At 40.4% G+C, this 20,392-nt stretch overlaps 1 protein-coding gene across 1 annotated transcript in view; it reads right to left on the reverse strand.

Annotated features, from left to right (window-relative positions):
• CPS1 (carbamoyl-phosphate synthase 1) overlaps positions 1-20,392 on the reverse strand; it is a 136,936-nt gene that overhangs the window by 87,213 nt on the left and 29,331 nt on the right. The window contains exons 9-15 of the mRNA XM_007421662.2: positions 20,173-20,279; positions 18,429-18,570; positions 17,449-17,526; positions 9,642-9,740; positions 6,583-6,678; positions 4,496-4,685; positions 3,384-3,541 (exon numbers count right to left, since the gene is read on the reverse strand). Coding sequence (XP_007421724.2) covers positions 3,384-3,541; positions 4,496-4,685; positions 6,583-6,678; positions 9,642-9,740; positions 17,449-17,526; positions 18,429-18,570; positions 20,173-20,279 — 870 coding nt within the window. The remainder of the gene's footprint in view (positions 1-3,383; positions 3,542-4,495; positions 4,686-6,582; positions 6,679-9,641; positions 9,741-17,448; positions 17,527-18,428; positions 18,571-20,172; positions 20,280-20,392) is intronic.

Consider the following 20,392-nt stretch of genomic DNA (forward strand, 5'->3'; position numbering starts at 1 on the left):
ATTACTATGATTAGAGAAATGTTTGTGAGAGGCACTCCCCTAAAAAATAGATTATTTGAATTAAACCTTGCATATCATAAAGCAAGATCAGCAAATTGCAACCACAAAAATAGCTTACATTTGTGGCATCAGAGGATGGAACACAGAGATCCAGATGCTGTTTCTAAACTGGATGCTTTAGTCAAAGGAATAACATTAAAGGTATGTGTCTAAATCAATCCAGATGTGCATGTTGTATAATGGAAAAAGGCATAAATCAAAGAATATGGAGATAAAAGGAATGAAGCCATTATATGCACAGTGACATTTGGGGTCCTATGCATGTCACCACAACAGATGGAAACAAAAGTATCCTAATGTTCATAGGTGATTTTACAAGTTACACATTTTATTACATGCTCAGTGAAAAGTCAAGTGCTGGAGAAATTTAAAGAACATGTGGCTTTAATAAACAATACATTTTGAAGAAATCCTCAAGTACTATGTACAGTCAATGTGAGGTGCTCATAAACAAGCAACATGCAAAGGTACTTGAAAGAGCAAGGGATTGCACATGAAACCACAATGGCCTGTCCTCCAGAACAGAATGGCAGAGAGGATAAATCATTCCTTGACTGAGATGATGAGGCAATGCCTCAGGTTGCAGAATAAATACAGTAAAGCCATTATGTGCAACACAAACTTTCGTGGAAAGCCATAGATGCAGCAGAAAAAGCCCAGCCATAGAAATATTCACTTCTAAAGTTTATGTATATGTGCCAAAAGTAAAGAGAACCAAGCTGAACTCATCATGAGTCATTATTCGATACCTATAATACTGCAAAGAATCTGTGAGCCTAGATCGTACTACTGTATACAACTATTAAAGTACACAGCATTGCTTACCAAGCTTTGAAATATTGCATGGCAAAGCCATAAGGAGAAACTGAGACACCACAGCCCAGATGCTCCAAGTAGTGAACCAAAGGGGCTCCACCAGAAAGGTTATCCTACACTGCCATGAGGGAGCTAGTAAAAGAATTCCATACTGTACATGGAAGGACATCAAAAAGATGTTAGCCACTAAAGAAACAAATGGAGAAAATCTGCAGAAAAGGAAATTGAAGAGTTCCACAAAATGATACTTGGGAATTTGTTAAGCTACATGAAAGGGAAACAACCCATGGGAAACTACCCACAGGGATGCAAACCATGGAGTATAATGGAGAAGGAGATGTCCAGTGCCGTATAGTGAGACCCCAGGCCAAGGGTCATAACAGAAGTATGGTGAGGACTATGATGAGACATTTGAACCAGTAGACAAGCATACAGCAGTAAGATGCATTGCTTCATGGAGAAATCAAGGAAGACATCTGCATGCAGAAAGTACCTGGTTTTGAGGAACTAGGAAAGAAAACTCTGGTATGCAAGCTTCAGAAGAACAGTTAAGTCTGGAAGCAAGCATTGAAAACCTGGAATGAGAAGCTGAGCAGATGCTTATCAACCAAGGCTTTGCACACAATAATCCTTGTTTTTATTTAAGATTCAGAAACAAAAGATGTTTCTCACTTTTGTGGATGATTTAATTACCTGTTACTAAGATAAGAAGGATAGCCAATAGACTATTTTAAAAAAACCTTCAACAAGGAAATAAAGGTGAAAGGACTTGAAAGCGTATTCAACTACCTTGGCATCCAGATAGAAAGAGAGCAAAATGGAAGTTACCACCCTCATCAAAGATCTTCCTGAATGCATAGGGCTAAGTTAAGCTAACAAAGTCAGTAAAAACTGTCTTCCTAAAACAAACTGCAAACTCTGAGTCCCTGTCTGAAACTGACAATTACAGAACTAGAACTGGGAAGCTGTTATACAAAGCCACAGTGACAAGGCCAGTCGTTACTGCAAGAGTCAGAATCCTGTGTAATCAAAGGGGACTGGGCTGGAGTCAGGAACGTGGACTTAAATGGCACGGCAAGTTAAACCTCAGACTGCAAGTCAAACTTCGATATAGACTGTCTGGGCAGAAGACAGGGTAGAATGAAAGTCCACAAGGAGACAGCTGTTTCTGTATGTGGATGGGGTGATCAGCTAGCAAGCAGAAAGCAGTCAGTTGTCCTATCATCCACTGAAGCAGAGTACATATCTGCAGCACAAGTCAACCAAGAAATCATGTGGCTACATAAACTGTTAATAAGCTTTGGGATAGATGAACCAAAGCCAACAGTCCTACAGGCAGTCCTTGTTTAGCGGCTGCCTTGTACAGCAACCATTCACAGTTACCACAGTGATAAAAAAGTAACTTTGCAACCAGTCCTTGCATTTATAACCTTTGCAGGTCTGTACAGCAAAGGAAAGCTGAAGATCATAAGCACAATCACAGTTTCACTTAGCAACCACTTTGCTTAATGACCAAGTTGCCCCTCCCAATTATGGATGCTGAACGAGGACTACCTGTATTTGAGAACAATCAAATATGTATTAAACCAATATTATGTATTAAACCCATATTAAGCTACTGGGGAAAATACATTCATTTTATGTCCCAGTTGGTAGAGAAAAAAATATTGTGAGGGGTTCTGCTTTCATATTCTTGTTAGCTGCACAGCTGAAATTACTAATATGACATTCATACTCCATGAATGTATTGATTATTAGCAGCAGTTCATTACTTTATCGACTTCAATAGGATAAAAACCATTCTGAGATAATTGTTAAGTTGGGTTAACATTAAAACAATATTAAAAATTAATAAAAGTTATTTGCTCAAGGACATTTGCCCCCAAGTGAAACATAAGAATGGATCTGAGCTCTAAACTTCCTCTGCATTTAGCATGCTGCGAATGCTAAGTCACATTATCTGGCGCTATTGTCCACAGAAGAACTAAGCTGGGGTAGGGAAGAAGGGAAAGGGGGCAGGGTTCTGCAGTGCCTCTTCTCTGCTTGTCCTGCCCCCTGGCCAGCATTGCGCTGATCAGCCTGTGATGAAGGACTGTGAAGGAATGACTCCCTCTTGGGGTGGAGTCAGAGGCTAAGCTGTATGGCATGGCAGTACCTTTATCTTTCATCTTGTAAGGTTTTGGGGAGACAAAGTTCACCACAGCAGTGCCACTATTCATGCACACACAATGTAAAGGCAGTGGGACAAATAATAGAGTGAAAGAGGAAACTTTCAAAATATAGCATAGACCTGCCTGCAAATGGGATGCTGTATTCCCTTCACTGGAGTAATGCTTTATTCCTGCCTTCTTCATAAATTCATGAGTCAAAATATATTTAGAGCAATGATAAGTGGGGAAATAAATCCTGTCCCCACAATTAGGATGGCATGGCCTCCACACTTACACACATCTCTAGTTCAGCCATTTCAAACTACCACCAGATTTATTATTTTAAATCTGATTTACCGATTCCACAGCATAGCTGGGAGCAATCTTCTCATTAATTTCATTCAGTTTGTCCGAAAACATCTGCCTGTCCTCAGTGGCCATGATAGATTCAACTGATGTTCCAAGGACCTTCACTCCATATTCTTGCAGAATGCCACGTTTAAACAGTTCCACTCCTGTACACAGAATGAATTGGAACAATTAGTATCCAAAATGTTCTGAAATCTTTCCTCCTCAGCTAGTGATTTTTTAGCTATGATGGAGAAGTGAAGGTGGGCCATCATGTTACATACAGGGACTAGCTGGATATAGGGCCAGCTGGCATGAATCCACTCCAATCCTTTTCTGGAGGAAGAAAAGTGGGAGTTAGTTATTTCTACAATTTATATGCCATTCCATTTCCAGAGACTCTGAACAGCATATAATATTATTGTTAGAAAATTAAAAACAAAAATCAATTAATGCAATTACGTATAACCAATCAGTCCCATGCACCACCTTTTGAGGTAGCATCCCCAAATGCCTTTCTGAAGAACATGTTTTTATACCTTTCTAAAAATGTAGCAAGGAGGAGGGTCAAGATATTTGAGAGTAAGCTGTTCTAAATTGGGACGGGGGATCACTGGGAAGGCTCGAGCCCAGGGTCCCTGAAGATGGTATTCCCTCAGTGGTGGAACTCTGTCAAGCCCATGGAACTGGCAAATCAAGGAAACAAGAACCAATAGAAGAGAAAATATGTAGCTCAGGGTTGAATTATGGAGTCCTTGGGGTTCTCTGAGCTTGGTTGTTTTCTTCCAGATGTTTTGTTACCCAGCTAGGTAACTTCTTCAGTGCTAGAAGGGAGTGGGGTTTGCTAGGTTTGCTGCAGGCAAACCCCACTCCCTTCTAGCACTGAAGATGTTATCTAGCCAGGTAACACGTCTGCAATAAAACAACCAAGCTCAGAGAACCCCAAGGACGCCACAAAATAAGAACTGCATGGATTCCTGGAAGGGTGAATTCCCAGCTAGTTAATTAAAGCACAATCTCTTTGAAATGCTTCCTTCCCCATCTCTTACATCTGGACTGTGTTGCCTTTTCTCACAGATAAAGAATGTTCTCAGCTGCATTACAGAAATCCCATAACTTACCACAGTTCAAAGCAGTTTGTCCACCCATACCAAGAATTAATCCATCTGGTCGTTCTGCTTTGATGACTTCTGTAACAAAATGTGGGGTGATTGGAAGGAAATAAACAGTGTCAGCCTGCTTTAAGCCAACTTCATTCGTCTGAACTGAGGCAATGTTGGGGTTCATCAGAACTGTTTTCACATTTTCTTCCTAGAAAAACAAACCAAAATGAATTTACATAAGTAAATCCAAAGTTACAAAGAAAGATTAAATAATAGGGCCATGCTGTCAGTACTTTGATTTAAAGGTAAAAAGGGCTTTTGCAGTACTCGGGAGTGCTCATCTAGCAGCTGGCTGCATCTCCTTAAAGCAGCTGCATCATTTCATAGGTTTGTGCAGCTGCCCTTTAAAAGAATTAAAATAAATCACAGGAAGGCCCATAATCGCTGTAGTGCTTAGGCACAGTTTGCATTGTAGAGTCCTTGGGGTTCTCTGAGCTTGGTTGTTTTCTTGCAGACATTTCATTACCTGGCTAAGTAACATAGCACTGAAGATGTTACTTAGCCAGGTAGTGAAACGTCTGCAAGAAAACAACCAAGCTCAGAGAACCTCAGGGGCTCTACAGTTCAACCCTGAGCTACAGATATTCTCTTCTATTGGTACAGTTTACATTACTGTACCATGCAAACAGTCTTGACTACATTACTGTTGTAAATCATGCTGCCAGAGGCAAGGACACCAAGAACAAGTGTCATTTCTAGCAAGGCTGATTAGCAACAAATCAAGACAGCCGACTGATAGTGAAAAAGGAGGTCAAGCTAGCAAGATGGAAAATGTTCCAGTTAAGAAACTGGAAAACAGAACGTTTCTTAACTCTAAAATGGAAAGCAAGAGAATAGAGGAGGGGGAGGCAAGATTATTTTTGTTATCAAGAAAAACCCATTTTTCCTTCTGGTTTGCTATCTTCAGACAATATCTCTGTGAAGTTGTCCTTTCCCATAGGCTGACTTTAGTGGTCTCAGTCACTTTGCCAGTTCTACGGGCTTACCAATGTTCCTGTTATGTCAACCAAGCATCAGCTTAATCAAACACTGAAAGTCTGGCCTGGAGAATTCAGGGCTTCCCAGTCTTCATAATTGTAAGCATATTTTCCAGAAATTGGGAAAAAAACACTGTACCCCATGCAAACCATTGGACTCACTTCTTACACTACAAAATATAACAGAAAAAAATCTAGCCAATGTTAAGCTTCTTTAAATGCTGTTGGATTCAATAGATAAGACCTAAAACAAGTCTTTAGTTCTCATACTGAACTGAAAATAGAACTGAAAAATATTTCACTTTGGGTGGATCATGCTCATTTTCTCAGAAGAGAGAATTGATCTTTGCAACCAGGAATCTGATGGGTTTCTTCCCTCCCACCCCCCACTTTTAAATAAAAAAAAATGAATGAAATCACATTTTGTAGCCCTTACCTCATACTGTGCTATTACAATTTTAATCTCGTTGTTGGAAAAATATTATGCAAAAATCCAAACATGAGCACCGGTGAAAGATTCCTTCATCCTTAACTGCGTGTACAGTGGAAAACCTAATTATCACCCCATTTATAGAGTTATTCCCTGTAAGATATGTTTCATAAATAATTCAGGGCTTTCAAAGTCTGTCACTTGCTTCTGCAGATACAGGTCTCATACAAAGTTGCAGATAGGGTCATAATACTCTATTTTTGCCGCATCACCAGAATAACTAGTAGTTTATTGTAATAACATACATAAATTCTGAACGTCTCAGTGAATTTAGCCTACATGATGATTTGTGCTCTGGCTAACACAGGGACCTGTTACCTATCAGCTGCTACATTATTTACAATATTCTTTGCTCTCCCATTCTGGGAACAGAGTAACAGATACCAAGCTGAACTTGGAAAATAATAAAATGCATTTTTTCACAATAAATCAGTGGGGCTGAACTATCTTTATCACAAACAAGTACTACAACTACTACATTGTGTCAAAGATTTTATAAAAACAGAACAAACTCCTACTGTTTGAAGGATCAAGAACGGCTACGGCACATGCCAATATTTCAATGTCCTCATTCTTACCTTCATGGCTTTCACAGCCTGGGAGCCAGAATAATCAAATTCTCCTGCTTGACCAATAGACAAACCACCAGATCCTAGGATGAGAACTTTGGAAACCTGGAAGTAACCAGCAAGTATCTGAGGTTACATCAGCATGTACATTCTCAGTCTTCTTAAATCAAGGAAGCTGTGTCCTAACCTCTTTCTTTCAAACAGGAATAGCCAATGCTTCCCTTTCAACTCTCTGTTCTCGTTGATTGCATATTTGCAATGAGAAAGACGTTAATTTTTAAGCACTTCTATCAGCTTTTTCCAACACTACTTACTACTCTGGGTAGCTAGCCAGCTGGGAGTTCTTGAAGCTCTAATCTTAACCAATCTGGAAAAGCTACACAAGTCTACCCCTTGGATGGAAAGCTTCTTGCAAGTGACTGTCCCCATTATTTAGACCATTTCATTAGAGTGGATGGGACTATTTCCCCCCTCCCCCCAACGCATATTGGTTAAACAAGCAACCAGTTCTAAGGAAGTTCTCGGATTGAGGAATAAGCATTTGTTAGGCTGCCCATTCAAGCAAATAGCAAGCTCGCCAACCTTCCTTGCAGCGTCTGACAAGACATTGTAAGAATCACTGTTGTCCAAAGGAGAACCTCTTTAAAGAACTATTCACTTCCAGTGGCAAAACCCAGAACTAAAATCCTGTAGTGAAAAATCAGCTGTACTTGGGACATATCCAGTAGGGGTATACAAAACATTTTGACCTCAAAACATTCGAATCTCAAATCATTAATTTCGTTTCATGCCTGGAACATTCAAAAGTGTTGTATAAGTGTTCCAACCATGAAACAAACAACAACTTTTCTATTGTGAAACGAAACTTGGCTGTATCAAAACGCACACTTCTGAGTGCTCCAACTATGCTGAGCACTTCAGTTTGGCGATTATTTCAGAAACAGTGAAGGGGCTCCTTTTTTTCAGCTTTTTTCCAGTTTAGCCAGTACAGCAACAGGGACTAGTCATATTCCTGCTATTACTGGTTTAGACTGGTGATGCAGGTAAGGAGTGTTGAAAGGAGAGAAACACATAAGCACATGGCCAGAGAGAAGGCAGCCAGCAGCTGCACGCCGCCAGACTACCTAGGAAGGTGTTGCTGTTTTTTCAAAGTTTGCTATGGGAAACGTTCATGGTTGGCTTCCATGGGTGTTGGTGCCGTACTTTATTTTTCAGACAGGTCATGCAAAGTTTGGGGGCTTGTCTGTCTGTGCTAGTTTACTTAGCATGCAAGTATCACGAATGCTGCTGAGGTGGTAGAAATACAGTGCAAAGATTACAAGGCTGGTTTATTGAACCTTAATAGGCATGAGCACTTGGTGCATGCTCTGGCACCTTGCTGCAACAGTCAATATTATTGATGCCATTAAGATACATCAGCAGCCATCCCCCACCCCCCCACCCCGGTCCACAGCCAGCAGGCAGTCCTATCCCCAGGGGGAAAAAAAACACACTGCAGGCTGCAAATACAAATAAATAAATAACCAGTGCCAACTGAAAATTGCCCATGAAGATTATATTATTTAAAAAAATAAAACATAGAGGGAGATGTACTAACTGGGAGTTTGTTTTAAAGAGTTTACCGGTCTCTTCCTCCTATAATATATCAGAAAGACCCAAAGGGTTTATTTCAAGAAATTGGAAATACATCTATCTGTTCTTTCTATGGAGGGGGAGAAGGTGTTAACAGGCATCAATATAAACCAGTTTTTCAATTAATGAGAGCAAAAGTATGTTTTTGTTGGATCCTATGGGATTTTGCTTTAAAGTCCCCCCTCCTCTCAACTGAAAATCATTCCCCTGTCATCCATTATTAGGATTATGATTATTGTTAGATTTCTATCCCATGTTTTTATATATAATTCAAGTTGGTAAACATACCTAATATTTCTGCCTCCTATTTTCCCCACAACTATCTTGCAAAGTGGGTTGGGCTGAGAGCGAGTGACTGGCCCAAGGTCACCCAGCCGGTTTTCCCACCTAAGGCAGGCCTAGAATTCACCACCTCCTGGCTTCTAAGCCAGCACCTTCACCACTACACCAAATTGGCTCTCTCATTCAACCTACTCTGTGGCCCTGGGTTGAAAAACAGGGGAGTAGCAGTTGGACACAAGTTTCTATTCTTTCCTATGGCCTGAAGATGCAAAACGTTTTGAGCTTTGTTCAAAGGAACACAGTCTGCGCTTAAGGAGCTGGGAAGTTAGATTTTATGATTCTTATGACCAACTGCTAGGTTGCAGCACAGCTAAGTCTGTAATACGAATTATTTAGGATAGGAGAATAATTGCAGTAAGAAATGAAATAGCTAACTGTTAAATCATGATGTCTCAGCAATCTTGGGAAATGAACTGTTTAGTCAGAAATCCCTTCTTCCATAAGCCTAGGTAAGAACGGTCTGATTGTTACTTTCTGGAATATGAGCAAAAATCTTTCTTAGGATTAGTACCCAACTCTACTATTCAAAGCAGGTTCTAAAACAGAACCATGATAAACATTGGCTCAGATTAAGCCTCAAGGAGACATGTCCTAAATCATGCAGATCTAATAGACTGTAACATTAAATAAGCCAATCAAAAATTCTCCTTTAGCTATGTACTAAAAGGATGCATTCCAACCCAAAAGGATTAATAATCATTTGGAGCAAAACTAGTGTTACCGTAAGTTTCATGTATAATAAAATTTTTTGCAAGGCATTTTTTGCAAGGCATTTTTTGCAAGGCATTTTTAAAATAAATTTTATTAAAAATTTTACAAAGAACATAAAAACTAACCCAAACTGATAAACAGTAAAAAGAAAGAAAGAAAGAAAGAAAGAAAGAAAGAAAGAAAGAAAGAAAGAAAGAAAGAAAGAAAGAAAGAAAAGAAGCAGCAGCTTCCAATTTCTTTTGAAGCAAATATAAGTACAATTATTTTTTTGCAAGGAGTTTTTCTTATGAAGATTTCTATTAATATTTCTATCCAGTTCATATAGTAACAGCAATAGTCAGTATATGATTAATATTTAAGACAAAGCACATTCATATACAGACCTCAACTCTTGAAGTGGCAGCTGTGGCCTTGGGCAGCACTGAAGGAATGCTTGTACCTTTTCCCTTCTTGATCAGCGAGATAAATGAATCAAATATGAACTATAAAAATAAAGAGTAAAGAATAGCAGCATCCAAAAGACTACATTGATTATTCTTCCTGTTTGCACAGAGTTCTAGGATCATCACCAGTACAGCAGTTAATTCGAACCAGTGTGTATTTCTCATGTTGCCAAAAGTGTGACCTTCTACACAAGGAGCAAAGCAATAATGCAAATTGTGTGGTAAAGGAAGACAAATTATTATTGGCTATGCTGTGTAGCCACTGATCTAAAAAAGAATCTTAAATGTAACCTTTAAGGATGTTTCTGACTTTGGTGATAAAACTCTCTTAACAGTCTTATGAGTATGGATTTCTCCTTCACCCATTTCAATGTATGGTTCAGCCCTGTCCTTGAGAGAGGACATATGTCCAGCGATCATTTAAGTTCCTGAAGGGTCAAGGAATTGAACAGAATATTTAAAAACAAAAAACCAAACCCACACGATGCATTCAGGAGGCACAATTTCTACCTGTTACATTTTACCTCTATCATTTCTCCAATCATACTCTTCCACATATACAGCCTTGCTTCAGATTACTTGTCCTGGCCATTTTTTCCAAGTACTTAACATAAAAGCAAGCAGTTAGACAAAAAGTCAGATGCTGTTCTTTTCCCCCCCCAAACGAATATACATAAACAAGCAGTTTACATAAATTCTATTACTATCATAAGCAAAGGATTTGAATGGTTTTAGTGCAGCAACCTAACAACCCAGCAAAATTACCCCTCTGGAATTTGCTATTTGGTATCATTAGCATTCTCTCTATAATTAGGTTGTGAACCTAATTACTCTAATTAATAGTTAACTTAATTAATAGATACGTTCTTTGCATTGTATCCCAAACAAACTGAACAACCAAGGGCCTAAGAAATTTAATGCACACTTCTCATATAATCTGCATGAAAATCTAAATGCCATTCATCAAGGACCTTCTGCTGCTGATTTACAACAGCCTCGTATAGATGTGGATTTCAATTGTGTGGAATTTTATTAGACAATAACATCAGCCTACTCATCATATCATGGAACAAATCTACCCATCTTTAATGTCTCAGTTTATTACAAAGGTATAATAACAATCTGCCTCACAAGTTTACTGATAAACAGAATAAAAAATGTGGTTGTCCATTATGAATCTTGCGAAATTTTCCCCAGCTATACTTCCCTGGCTTGAATTTACTGCATTATGTATTCAAATTATTCTTGCAGGTTGAAGCACTCTGTGTGTGTGAGTTTTATGTTTTATAACTGAAATAATATTAATTTTAAAATAAACTTTTTATAGGGATAGTCAAAGTCCAGCACCTAACTAACTATATCCTGCCTGCAGGAGAGTCCCAGAGCATGTGCTTTGTATACGTGCGCCTGGGAAGCAAGGCAGAAATACGTGAGTATAGATTAGCAGTCTCTTAAACAAAGGACAGGGAGAAAGAGGGGGCCTTGAGTGAATCCTTAAATGTCTATAATCTACTATGCCCTCTGGTCAGTAGGTCATGAGGTACTGAAGACTCAGTGCCACTGGATTTGGGGCTCCAATATCCTTTTTTACTGACTCATGCACCAATCACAATTCCCATAGTCTATTGAGGGGTTTCATACCAATCTCTGGGTAAAGGCTTAGTGAATGCATCTCCCGGCATCCCTTCTAATGAGCAGTATGTTAGTTCATCGAGTTCTTCTTCTTGAGCATCTTGCACAAAGTGGTAATCGGTGTCTATATATTTTGTTCAGAAGGTAGGTTTTCTCCATTTGGGAGAATTGAATATATCCTGTATTTGTCATTCACATTGTTTGCTATTTGTTTTAGGAAGTCATTTTCTTCAGGCCTACTGATATAGATGGCTTCAGTAGCCTTAAGAATTCAAGATCTTTTATCTTCTGTGTTTGGTTCAGGAGATAACTTTCATGCTTCTTTCTTTCTACCTGGATCTCAAGGTAGTAAGAGATGCTTCCCAGCTCTTTCAGCTCTGTTTCCTTGTTGGATTCTTTACTCTCTCTTGCCTATTCTTCTTAGCTTGGTAACATTCACATAGATGAGAAAGTATGTCTAATTCTCATCTATGTGAAAAGTGGTAGATAAGGGGAAATGTTAATTACTCTTTCTTAAACTGACTGCTCCTCCCTTATAAGTTGAACATCTGCATCTACTTGCCACACACACACATACACACACACAGTTTCAGTCTTGCAGAGATTCCCAAAATCAGACTGAAGGGTTAGCTCAACATTTATGAAGGATTTTTTCTCAGTTCCTTTCAAGTTCCAAATTGTTTCATTTAGCACATCTATTCCTTGTCTTTCATAAATTTCCATCTCTTTCCAGAAAGCAAGAAAGCCAATAAGCAATTAAAATGCATTTTTTTCTAAAATGTCTTTTGAATACAGTAACTCCAATGAATACTAAATATCAGGTTCTTTTTTTTTTTTTCCTTTCTGCACATTCTGATGCTGTTTTCTTATTACACTCACCAAATTACTCAACATATTGCTAGCGGGATTACCAGGAGAAATCACAGGCAGGGGATTAAGCTTCATTTTCAAATATGAGAACAAGGAAATGTGCATGTGAATCCATTTACATAATTCTACAACTTCAGTAAGGAAAAGGTATTCAAAATGCATTTGAAAAGTAATAGGTCTTTTCAAGGGGAAAGAAATATAGTCAGAAATATACTGTTTTCTTTCACAAAGATCAGTAATTGGGACCTGATTCTACCTATTCAAATTGAACTATAGAGTTTAATACAAAGTATCACATAGAATTAAAAGCTTAGCAACAACTAAGCCTAAGTTGGCCTTTCCCACCTTAAGTCCCTCAAATGAGGGTTGACTACAACTCCTATAATCACATCAGCTTGACCAATATTTAGGTGTGATAATAACTGGACCCCAATATCTGGGGACTCAAGGTTAGAAAAAGCTGCCTTAACTAAATAATTAGACAAACCTAATACCTTATGCCTTCCTTGTGAGTTTCCTAGAACAATATGACTTGCCCCTGTTAAAAAATGAATTAGACCAATCATTGATCTGATATTCTTAAAAATATAGGGTTGTGCACAATGGCACCTCTTTGCAAACCTGCCTTGAGTCCACTTGCTGAAGTGACCTGCTTTGAGGCAGTGCCTTGATGTAGAAAAGAAAGATGTTCCACCTCCAGTCAGAAGCACTGAGGCAGGCCCCATGTTTCACCCAATCCTTTGTTTTCTATGCAGGAGACCACTGAAGGCCAGAGAAGTAGCTAATTCGATGCAATGTGATGGGTCCACTATGCATAGCACTTTGAAAGAGGGCTAATTCATGGAACCACACCAAAGGGAGACACCAAAGGGACCTTGATCAAAGAAAAGCACCCTTTCAAGGCACACCGATTGTTACTGTAAACTATTGGAGTTCCAAGTCTAGGAACACTGACTCATCAACACATCATGACCAGCTGACCACAATATAGGAAGTAGATAGAGTAGGGTATAAATTGAGAGTTAAAAGATTTACTCTGTGTTTCTTTTTCACTGTGCCTGCTCTTCCTTTTAAGAGATTATTACCATCTGCCTTGCTTCCCAGGTTCACAGAGAGTGCATGCATTTTCACTCTTCTCCTAGTAGAATGTACAGGTTGTCCTTGACTTTGTTTAGTGGCTGTTCAAAGTTACAACGGTGCTGAAAAAAGTGACTTATGACCAGTCCTTGCACTTACAACCATCGCAGTGTCCCCACAGTCACATGATCAAACTTCAGACGCTTGGCAACCAGCATGTATTTACAATGGTTGCAGCATCCCGGGGTCATGCGATCACCATTTATGACCTTCCCAGTCGGCTTCCGACAAGCAAACTCAATGAGGAACTGTGTGATTCACTTAATGACCGCCGCAAAAAAGTCCTAAAATCAGGTGCAGTCATGTGATGCCTCGCTTACCTACTGCACCGCTTAACAATGAATTTTCTGGTCCCTATTATGGTCATAAGTCAAGGACTACCTGTAGTTAGATAGGTGCCATGCTTTGCCTATCCCTATAAAATATTTCTTGTAAGTCTCCAGTCTGCTATAGTTCTAAAACCTGCATCACTAATCATTGCTTAGGTCAGATTCTTGCTCTTGGGACCATTCACATGCACACAGAGAATGCTTAAACCACCAACAGGGTTGTGTTCTAGTAACTTAAATAATTGTGCAAAGAGGTTCTGTAAAGGAAAGAAAAAGGATTATCAGTGAAAGGGAGGATTAGAAAATAAAGCAGACAACTTTCAAAAATGGAATCAGGAAGGTTTCCACTTGTGTCTTTCCCCTGGCTGAAGACACATCTTCAGATACTGTATACAGATGGGTATGAAGGGGAGGCAGGTTCCTCAGGAGTTCTGACCTCCAGCAGCCCTCATACTGCGAAACCAATTCCTGCCTGGCCAAGTCAAGTGACCCAGACCCTGATCTGGAGGTTAGACCACCCAGCCCTTGGGACAAATGTAGACTCTGGATACAAAGTCAGAAGACTGCACTCTGCGGAAGTCTGGTTCTGGCAGAAGAACATATGGGCTACTGCTCATATGAGGATTGATGACTCTCAGTTGGTGCTGAGAGGAGGCTCAATATGGAATATTTACACCCTCTCTAACAATTGGTAGGTTGCTGGAAAGAATTCTTCTGATCCTGCTGCTGGTTGCTTCCCCGTGGTCTGCCATGGGGGAAGTTGAGCAAATCTCTTGGCCTGTCAGTTGAGCAAATCTCTGCAATTTCTCTCTAGTTTGGAATTTTTGCTGAGTATGTTATTGAAATGCTCTTGTCTCTTGCTACTGTGTATGTTTGCCTCAGGTACTGAACCATAGAATCATAGGGTTGGAAGGGACCTTGGGGGTCTTCTAGTCCAACCCCCTGCCCAAGGCAGGAGTCCTAACTGCTTAATAGTTCTCACTGTCAGGAAATTTGTCCTTATTGGACAAATAAGGTTGGATCTCCCTTTGATGAGCTTTTACCCATTGCTTCTTGTCCTGCCCCCAGGTGCTATGGAGAATAAATTGATGCCCTCTTCCCTGTGGCAGCCCATCAAGTATTGGAAGACTGCTATCATGTCTCCCCTCAGTCTTCTCTTCATTAAGCTAAACATACCTAGTTCCTTTAGCTGTTCTATGTAGGATTTAGCCTCCAGACCCCTTATCATCTTTGTTGCTCTTCTCTGCACTCTTTCTAGGGCCTCTTTTTTGTATTGTGGTGACCAGAATTGGATGCAGTGTTCCAAATGTGGCCTCACCAGTGCAGCATAGAGCAGTACTAGCACTTCCCTTGATCTTGATCCCTCTGTTGAAGCAGCCCAGGACTGCATTGGCTTTTTTGGCAGCTGCAGCACACTGCTGACATACTTAAGTGGTGGTCCACCAGGACACGTAGATTCCTCTCATAGGCACTACTGGTGAGCCAGGTATTGCCTATCCCGTACCTGTGCATGTGTTTTCCTGCCTAAGTGCAGGACCTCCACTGAACTGTATCTTGTTGGATAGAGCCCAATGCTGAAGTCTGTCAAGATCCTTCTGAATCTTGAATCTCTCTTCCAAAGTGATAGCAATTCCCCCCAACAAACAAACCTAATTCTTTCCATTGTCTCTGCCGTTGGTTTCCTCAAATGTCTACTGCTCTGCTTCCTGGAGAGTTGTATAACCTGTCTTAGCCTGATCGTTTACAATCACATAATTAGCTCCTTAACAACCAAACTACAGTGGTACCTCTAGTTACAAACTTAATCCGTTCCGTGACTCTGGTTGCAACTCGAGTTGGTCTCAAGTCGAGGTAAAGTTTCCCATAAGGTTCAATGTAAATCCGGTTAATCTGTTCTGCCCTCCGAATTTGGTCACACCACGAGGCAAATTTCCCCATAAGATTCAATGTAAATACGGCTAATCCACCCTCCGAATTTGGTCGCACCCCGAGGTAAATTTCCCCCATAAGGTTCAATGTAAATACGGATAAACAGTTCTGAAACATATGCATTTTATTTTTAAACCTCAAAAACCTTCCAAACGCCACAAAAACCTTTCAAACGCCACAAAACACACCACAAGCCTCACCGAACGTCTCCTTGCTACTGCGATCTCGCCCACAGGAAGCCGCGACCATGTGGCAGCAGGGAAAATGGCCGCGGATCCGGTTCATAAGTAGAGGCGAGTTCGTAAGTAGAGGTAAATTTTTGGGGCCGGAGCTGGTCGTATCTCAAAAAATTCGTAAGTAGGGGCGTTCGTAAGTAGAGGTACCACTGTACTGCAGGACCGGGAAAGTTAAGACCAGAATTCTCCTTCTGGTCATCCAAGTTGAAAATGCTCCTGAACTCTCAAGAAATTGCTTTAGGCCTGGACCCCGGTGTCAAATGACATGGCAAGTCTAAGCAAGCAAGAATGACCAGGATTTCAGGAAGGGATCTTTACTACTAGGCTGAAGTGAATACAGAAACTTGAAAAAATGTCAGAGTACATTTCCAGCCTCAGTTATAGTGGGTTAATTAAGATGGAGACTCTTTGAAACACGTTTCCCCCAAATTTCTCATATCTGGGCTTGGTTGCCTGTTCTAAGATAAACTTTTAATACCTTGTTCCTCACTTTCCCATAATCTCTCACACATAGAAACAGAACAAGAGCTTGGGACACACACACACACACACACACACACACACACATACACACGTAGCTAGGACGATCTACCTGGCAGTGAGTAACTCCATTTTTGTACATTTAAGGCATTTAGATAAAGTCAAAGGAATTTGGAAAACCCACTCAGATTATATAAACAAGACCCAGAGTTTCCAAAGTCTCCCATTTCAGAAAAGTCTCAGGTGTCTGGAGGAATCTAAATCTGCATATACATTTTAAAGACAATCATGATCATGTGACTGAGAATGAAGAATTGCCTATGAAATGCATGCTCCAGGAAAAAAAAATGGTCTATTTTAATTAGACTGTGCATATGATAAGCTAACAGCAGCAAAGAACTGCAACCATAAAATTGATTAAATGTGTGGCACAGAAAAATGGGACATAGAGATCCAGATGCTATTTGTAAATTTGACAAAGAAGGTGCGCTTCCACGGTCCTGAGAGATAACATTGTTTAATCAAAGGAACCCAGGGTGTGCCAACCCTGCCAGATCGAATCGGCCAGGCAGATACTACAGGAGGCAGGTGGTCTCTCAAGTAACCAGGTCAAATGCCATGTAGAGCCTTATAGATAATAGCCAGCACCTTGAATCACACCCAGAAGCAAACTAGCAACCGTGCAGCTCACAAAATATCAAGGTATGCCCGTCACTGTGCTCTGGATCAGTTTGATCTTCCAGGTGGTCTTCAAGGGCAGCCCCATGCAGAGCAAACTGCAGTAGTCAATACAGCAGAAGTGTTTCCATGTCTGGATTCTGAAGTGATAGAATGGTGCTACCTGATTTCTTATATGCATAGATCTACTCTCTGATATTAGAGACTGATGCTATGCAAAACATTTTGACCCAAACAGCTACTGTGTTGTGTGAAACAGCTTTGTTTTGGCACCAAGCATGGCCTTGCCCTCCACACTGCTGCAGCGCTGGGCCCAGCAGTCTTAATTCTGAGCAAAGCTGAATGCACACATGTCTATGCAACATCTGGTTTCAAATGGGAAATGTTATTGCAGAATAGGGCTTTGATGTTTGACCATTTTATAATGTTTTTTTCCAGATCATCCCATCAAAGTACCTCAGTGTCGGTTGGCCCTGGATTGCCTTCTGGATAGAACTGCACTGTGAAAATTGGCTTGTTCTCATGCATAATTCCCTGCAGGATTTAAAAAAAAGAAGAAAAGAATTATGTTAGTCTTCTTCCTGGGGACAAAAATAATTATAAAATGCTCTTGTTGGCAAATCCTACATGCAATCAAGGCTAACTGTTTGATACAGTTTAGAGGTAGAACTGAAATTTATTACATCTTCAAGCTGGGTTTTGTCCAGTAAGCAGATGAGCAGCTCTTTAGTGAACATTTACAGTAGATTCATCCCTGAAATGAACACCACGGTATCTGTGAGTTCTGCGGAGGTTTTGAACTGGCTCTTACCTGCATTAACAGAAATGTTACCCAATCCCAGTTCCATTATAGGAGAATCACCTATGTATATTTGGTTCAGCATCTAAAATTAAACCCTGGTTTACTAAGATAAATACTACCATCTTTTTCACGACTACTTTTCACAAAAGGCCTCTGAGTTCCAACGAATGCAAGTTGCAGATCTGAACAGCTTCCCAAGGAACAGTAATCATGTCTTCTTTCTTTCACCATGCCTTGCTGCAACTTCAGTTTCCATCCAGCATGCTCTATAGAACACCCCCACTTCAGCTTAAGAGTTTTACTAACTACAGAGGGGGGTTGCCACCATGTCCAGAGCATTTCTCTTCTCTCCCTTTTTCTTTCCAACATACAGACAGAGGAATAGGAAATCATGGATTTTTTACTGGTCCCTATAAAAGTATTTCCCTGCTATCCTCCCATATACACAGTCCAATAAATCATCCAGTAATTCATCAGAGATAAATATTTCATTGAGGAATGGGCAAGGAATCTTTAAGAATTCACGGGAGTGATATTCTAAACAATACTGATGCCAACATATTCTTCGATGAGCAAAATCTAGTTCATCCTGTCCCATCAAATCCTTCAGATACCCAGAGAGGGGAACTCTTACCTCGTTGGTTTGATCGTTTGCATTCACAAACAGAGGCTTCCAGCCTGAAGGGAGGGAGTTCCCATCAATTGCATATCCATGATTCTGAGCAGTAATGAAAGCTTGTCCATTCAACATGTTCACAACTGGCTGATTCTGTCCTCTGAAGAGTCAGGGAGAGAAGGAATGGTTTGGTAAGGAAATTACTGTGTGTGTACGTGTGCGCACGTGTGCACGCATGCTTTCAAGTCATTGTTGATTCCAGGTGACTGCCTGGACTAGCCCCTGAAGTATTCTTGGTGAGATTTTCAGATGTGGTTTGCCCTTGCCTGCTTCCTAGGGCTGAGAGAGAGTGACGGGCTCAAAGCCACTGCCTGAGGTGAGACTGGAACTCACGGCCTCCCGGTTTCTAACCTGGTGCCTTAACCACTATGGCAAACTGGCTCTCACACTTAGCAGCCTGTTGAAAAGCTCCCTGGTGATATTTCCTCTTGCAAGCATGAAGCATATGGTAAGCCAGGGAAGTTGCGCAGCCCTGGAGAAATGGCTGCTTAGTGAGAGACAGGAGAGCACATGATCCTTGTGGTGACTTCGTTAACCAAAGGGCAAGAACACCACACTTCACGCCTCAGAACCTCTCCACATTCTCTGCTGAAATGAATTTTGAAAGGAAATTTTATTTCAATAAGTTGAATGAAAACTGAATGAAAAAAAAAATGCAGAAGCATTTTTCTGCAGCAGAGCACTACATTTAATCATATTCAAAGGCCAGAAATTTTATTGTTTGTTACTGCTCTACAGGAAAATGTTAAAGCTAAAATAAAATTACTTCTCCAAATCATATTCTTTGTGTCTTTGTAATCTTTGTTAGTCATTTGTTTTCCAAGGCCAAGAGAATTGACCATGATTACTTTTAAATATACCAGATTGCAGTGATATCATGGAAAGAAACCACACAAAATCCATGAAAGGAGCTTCTGAAATCATAGCTGCTTTTTCACTAGGTGTCTTCTGCATGATTATTTGCCTTTTGGCAGTGAAGGAGCCATTTGTTGCTGTTGCTGCTGTACTGAATGGGAAAGGGGAACTGCAAACGCTGCAGGGTGAAAGTTACTGACTGAATTGGTTGGGGATTTTTGGCAAATGGGACTTATTCCTAAGTAAAACCTACATTAGAAAAGAAAAGGCATTGTTTTACATCTTCTGCATCTTTTACATTCAAACTCTTGGAACCCTTGCTTTACCTCTGTACAACCTCTCAAACACTATTAGTAAGTATTCCATTCTCTCCTGAAGCAGGTCTGTCCACTCTACTCTTACCAGAGGGAGAAAGTTTTGACTGAGAGTTTCAGGGGCTTCTGTCTGGCCAGTACAGGTAGTCCTCATTTAATGACCACTTACTCAGCGACCATTCGAAGTTACAATGGCACTGAACAAGGAGATTTACTATGGGTCCTTAAGTTGCGGCCATTGCAGCGTCCCCGCAGTCACATGAGTGCGATTCAGGTGCTTGGCAATCGGCTTGCAATTACGACAGTTACAGCGTCCTATGGTGAGGTGATCACCACTTGCTACCTTTCCTGATGGCTTCCCACAAACAAATTCAATGGGGAAGCCAACAGGAGGTGGCAAATGACAAAAAATTATTTTTTACTAAATACAGAATACTTTGGCTGAGTTCCTCTCAAATAGATTTGTGCTAGATGATAGTTAAAAACACTCATGCCTCTTGCTTCCTGAACATTTGCACACATATGTCTCATACCTGTTTGCCATGGCCATTTTGTAGGAGGTTGCCCCAGCTGCTAAACCAGTAATGAGACTCCCCATACTAGTTCCAAGCAAAGGCTCCTGGCGATCATTTTTAAGAACCTAGACAGGAAAGACTTCTATCAACAATGACTAAAAATGCATTTTCACCTGCACAGATAAAATCCTTCTGGTTATAGGCATTATTTTAAATTGATTTCTAAACAATCCCCTTT

This window comes from Python bivittatus, unplaced genomic scaffold, assembly GCF_059951505.1.
Source record: "Python bivittatus isolate LINGU-HERP-01145 unplaced genomic scaffold, Pbiv_v1 ctg000200_np1212, whole genome shotgun sequence".
NCBI classification, from domain to species: domain Eukaryota; kingdom Metazoa; phylum Chordata; class Lepidosauria; order Squamata; family Pythonidae; genus Python; species Python bivittatus.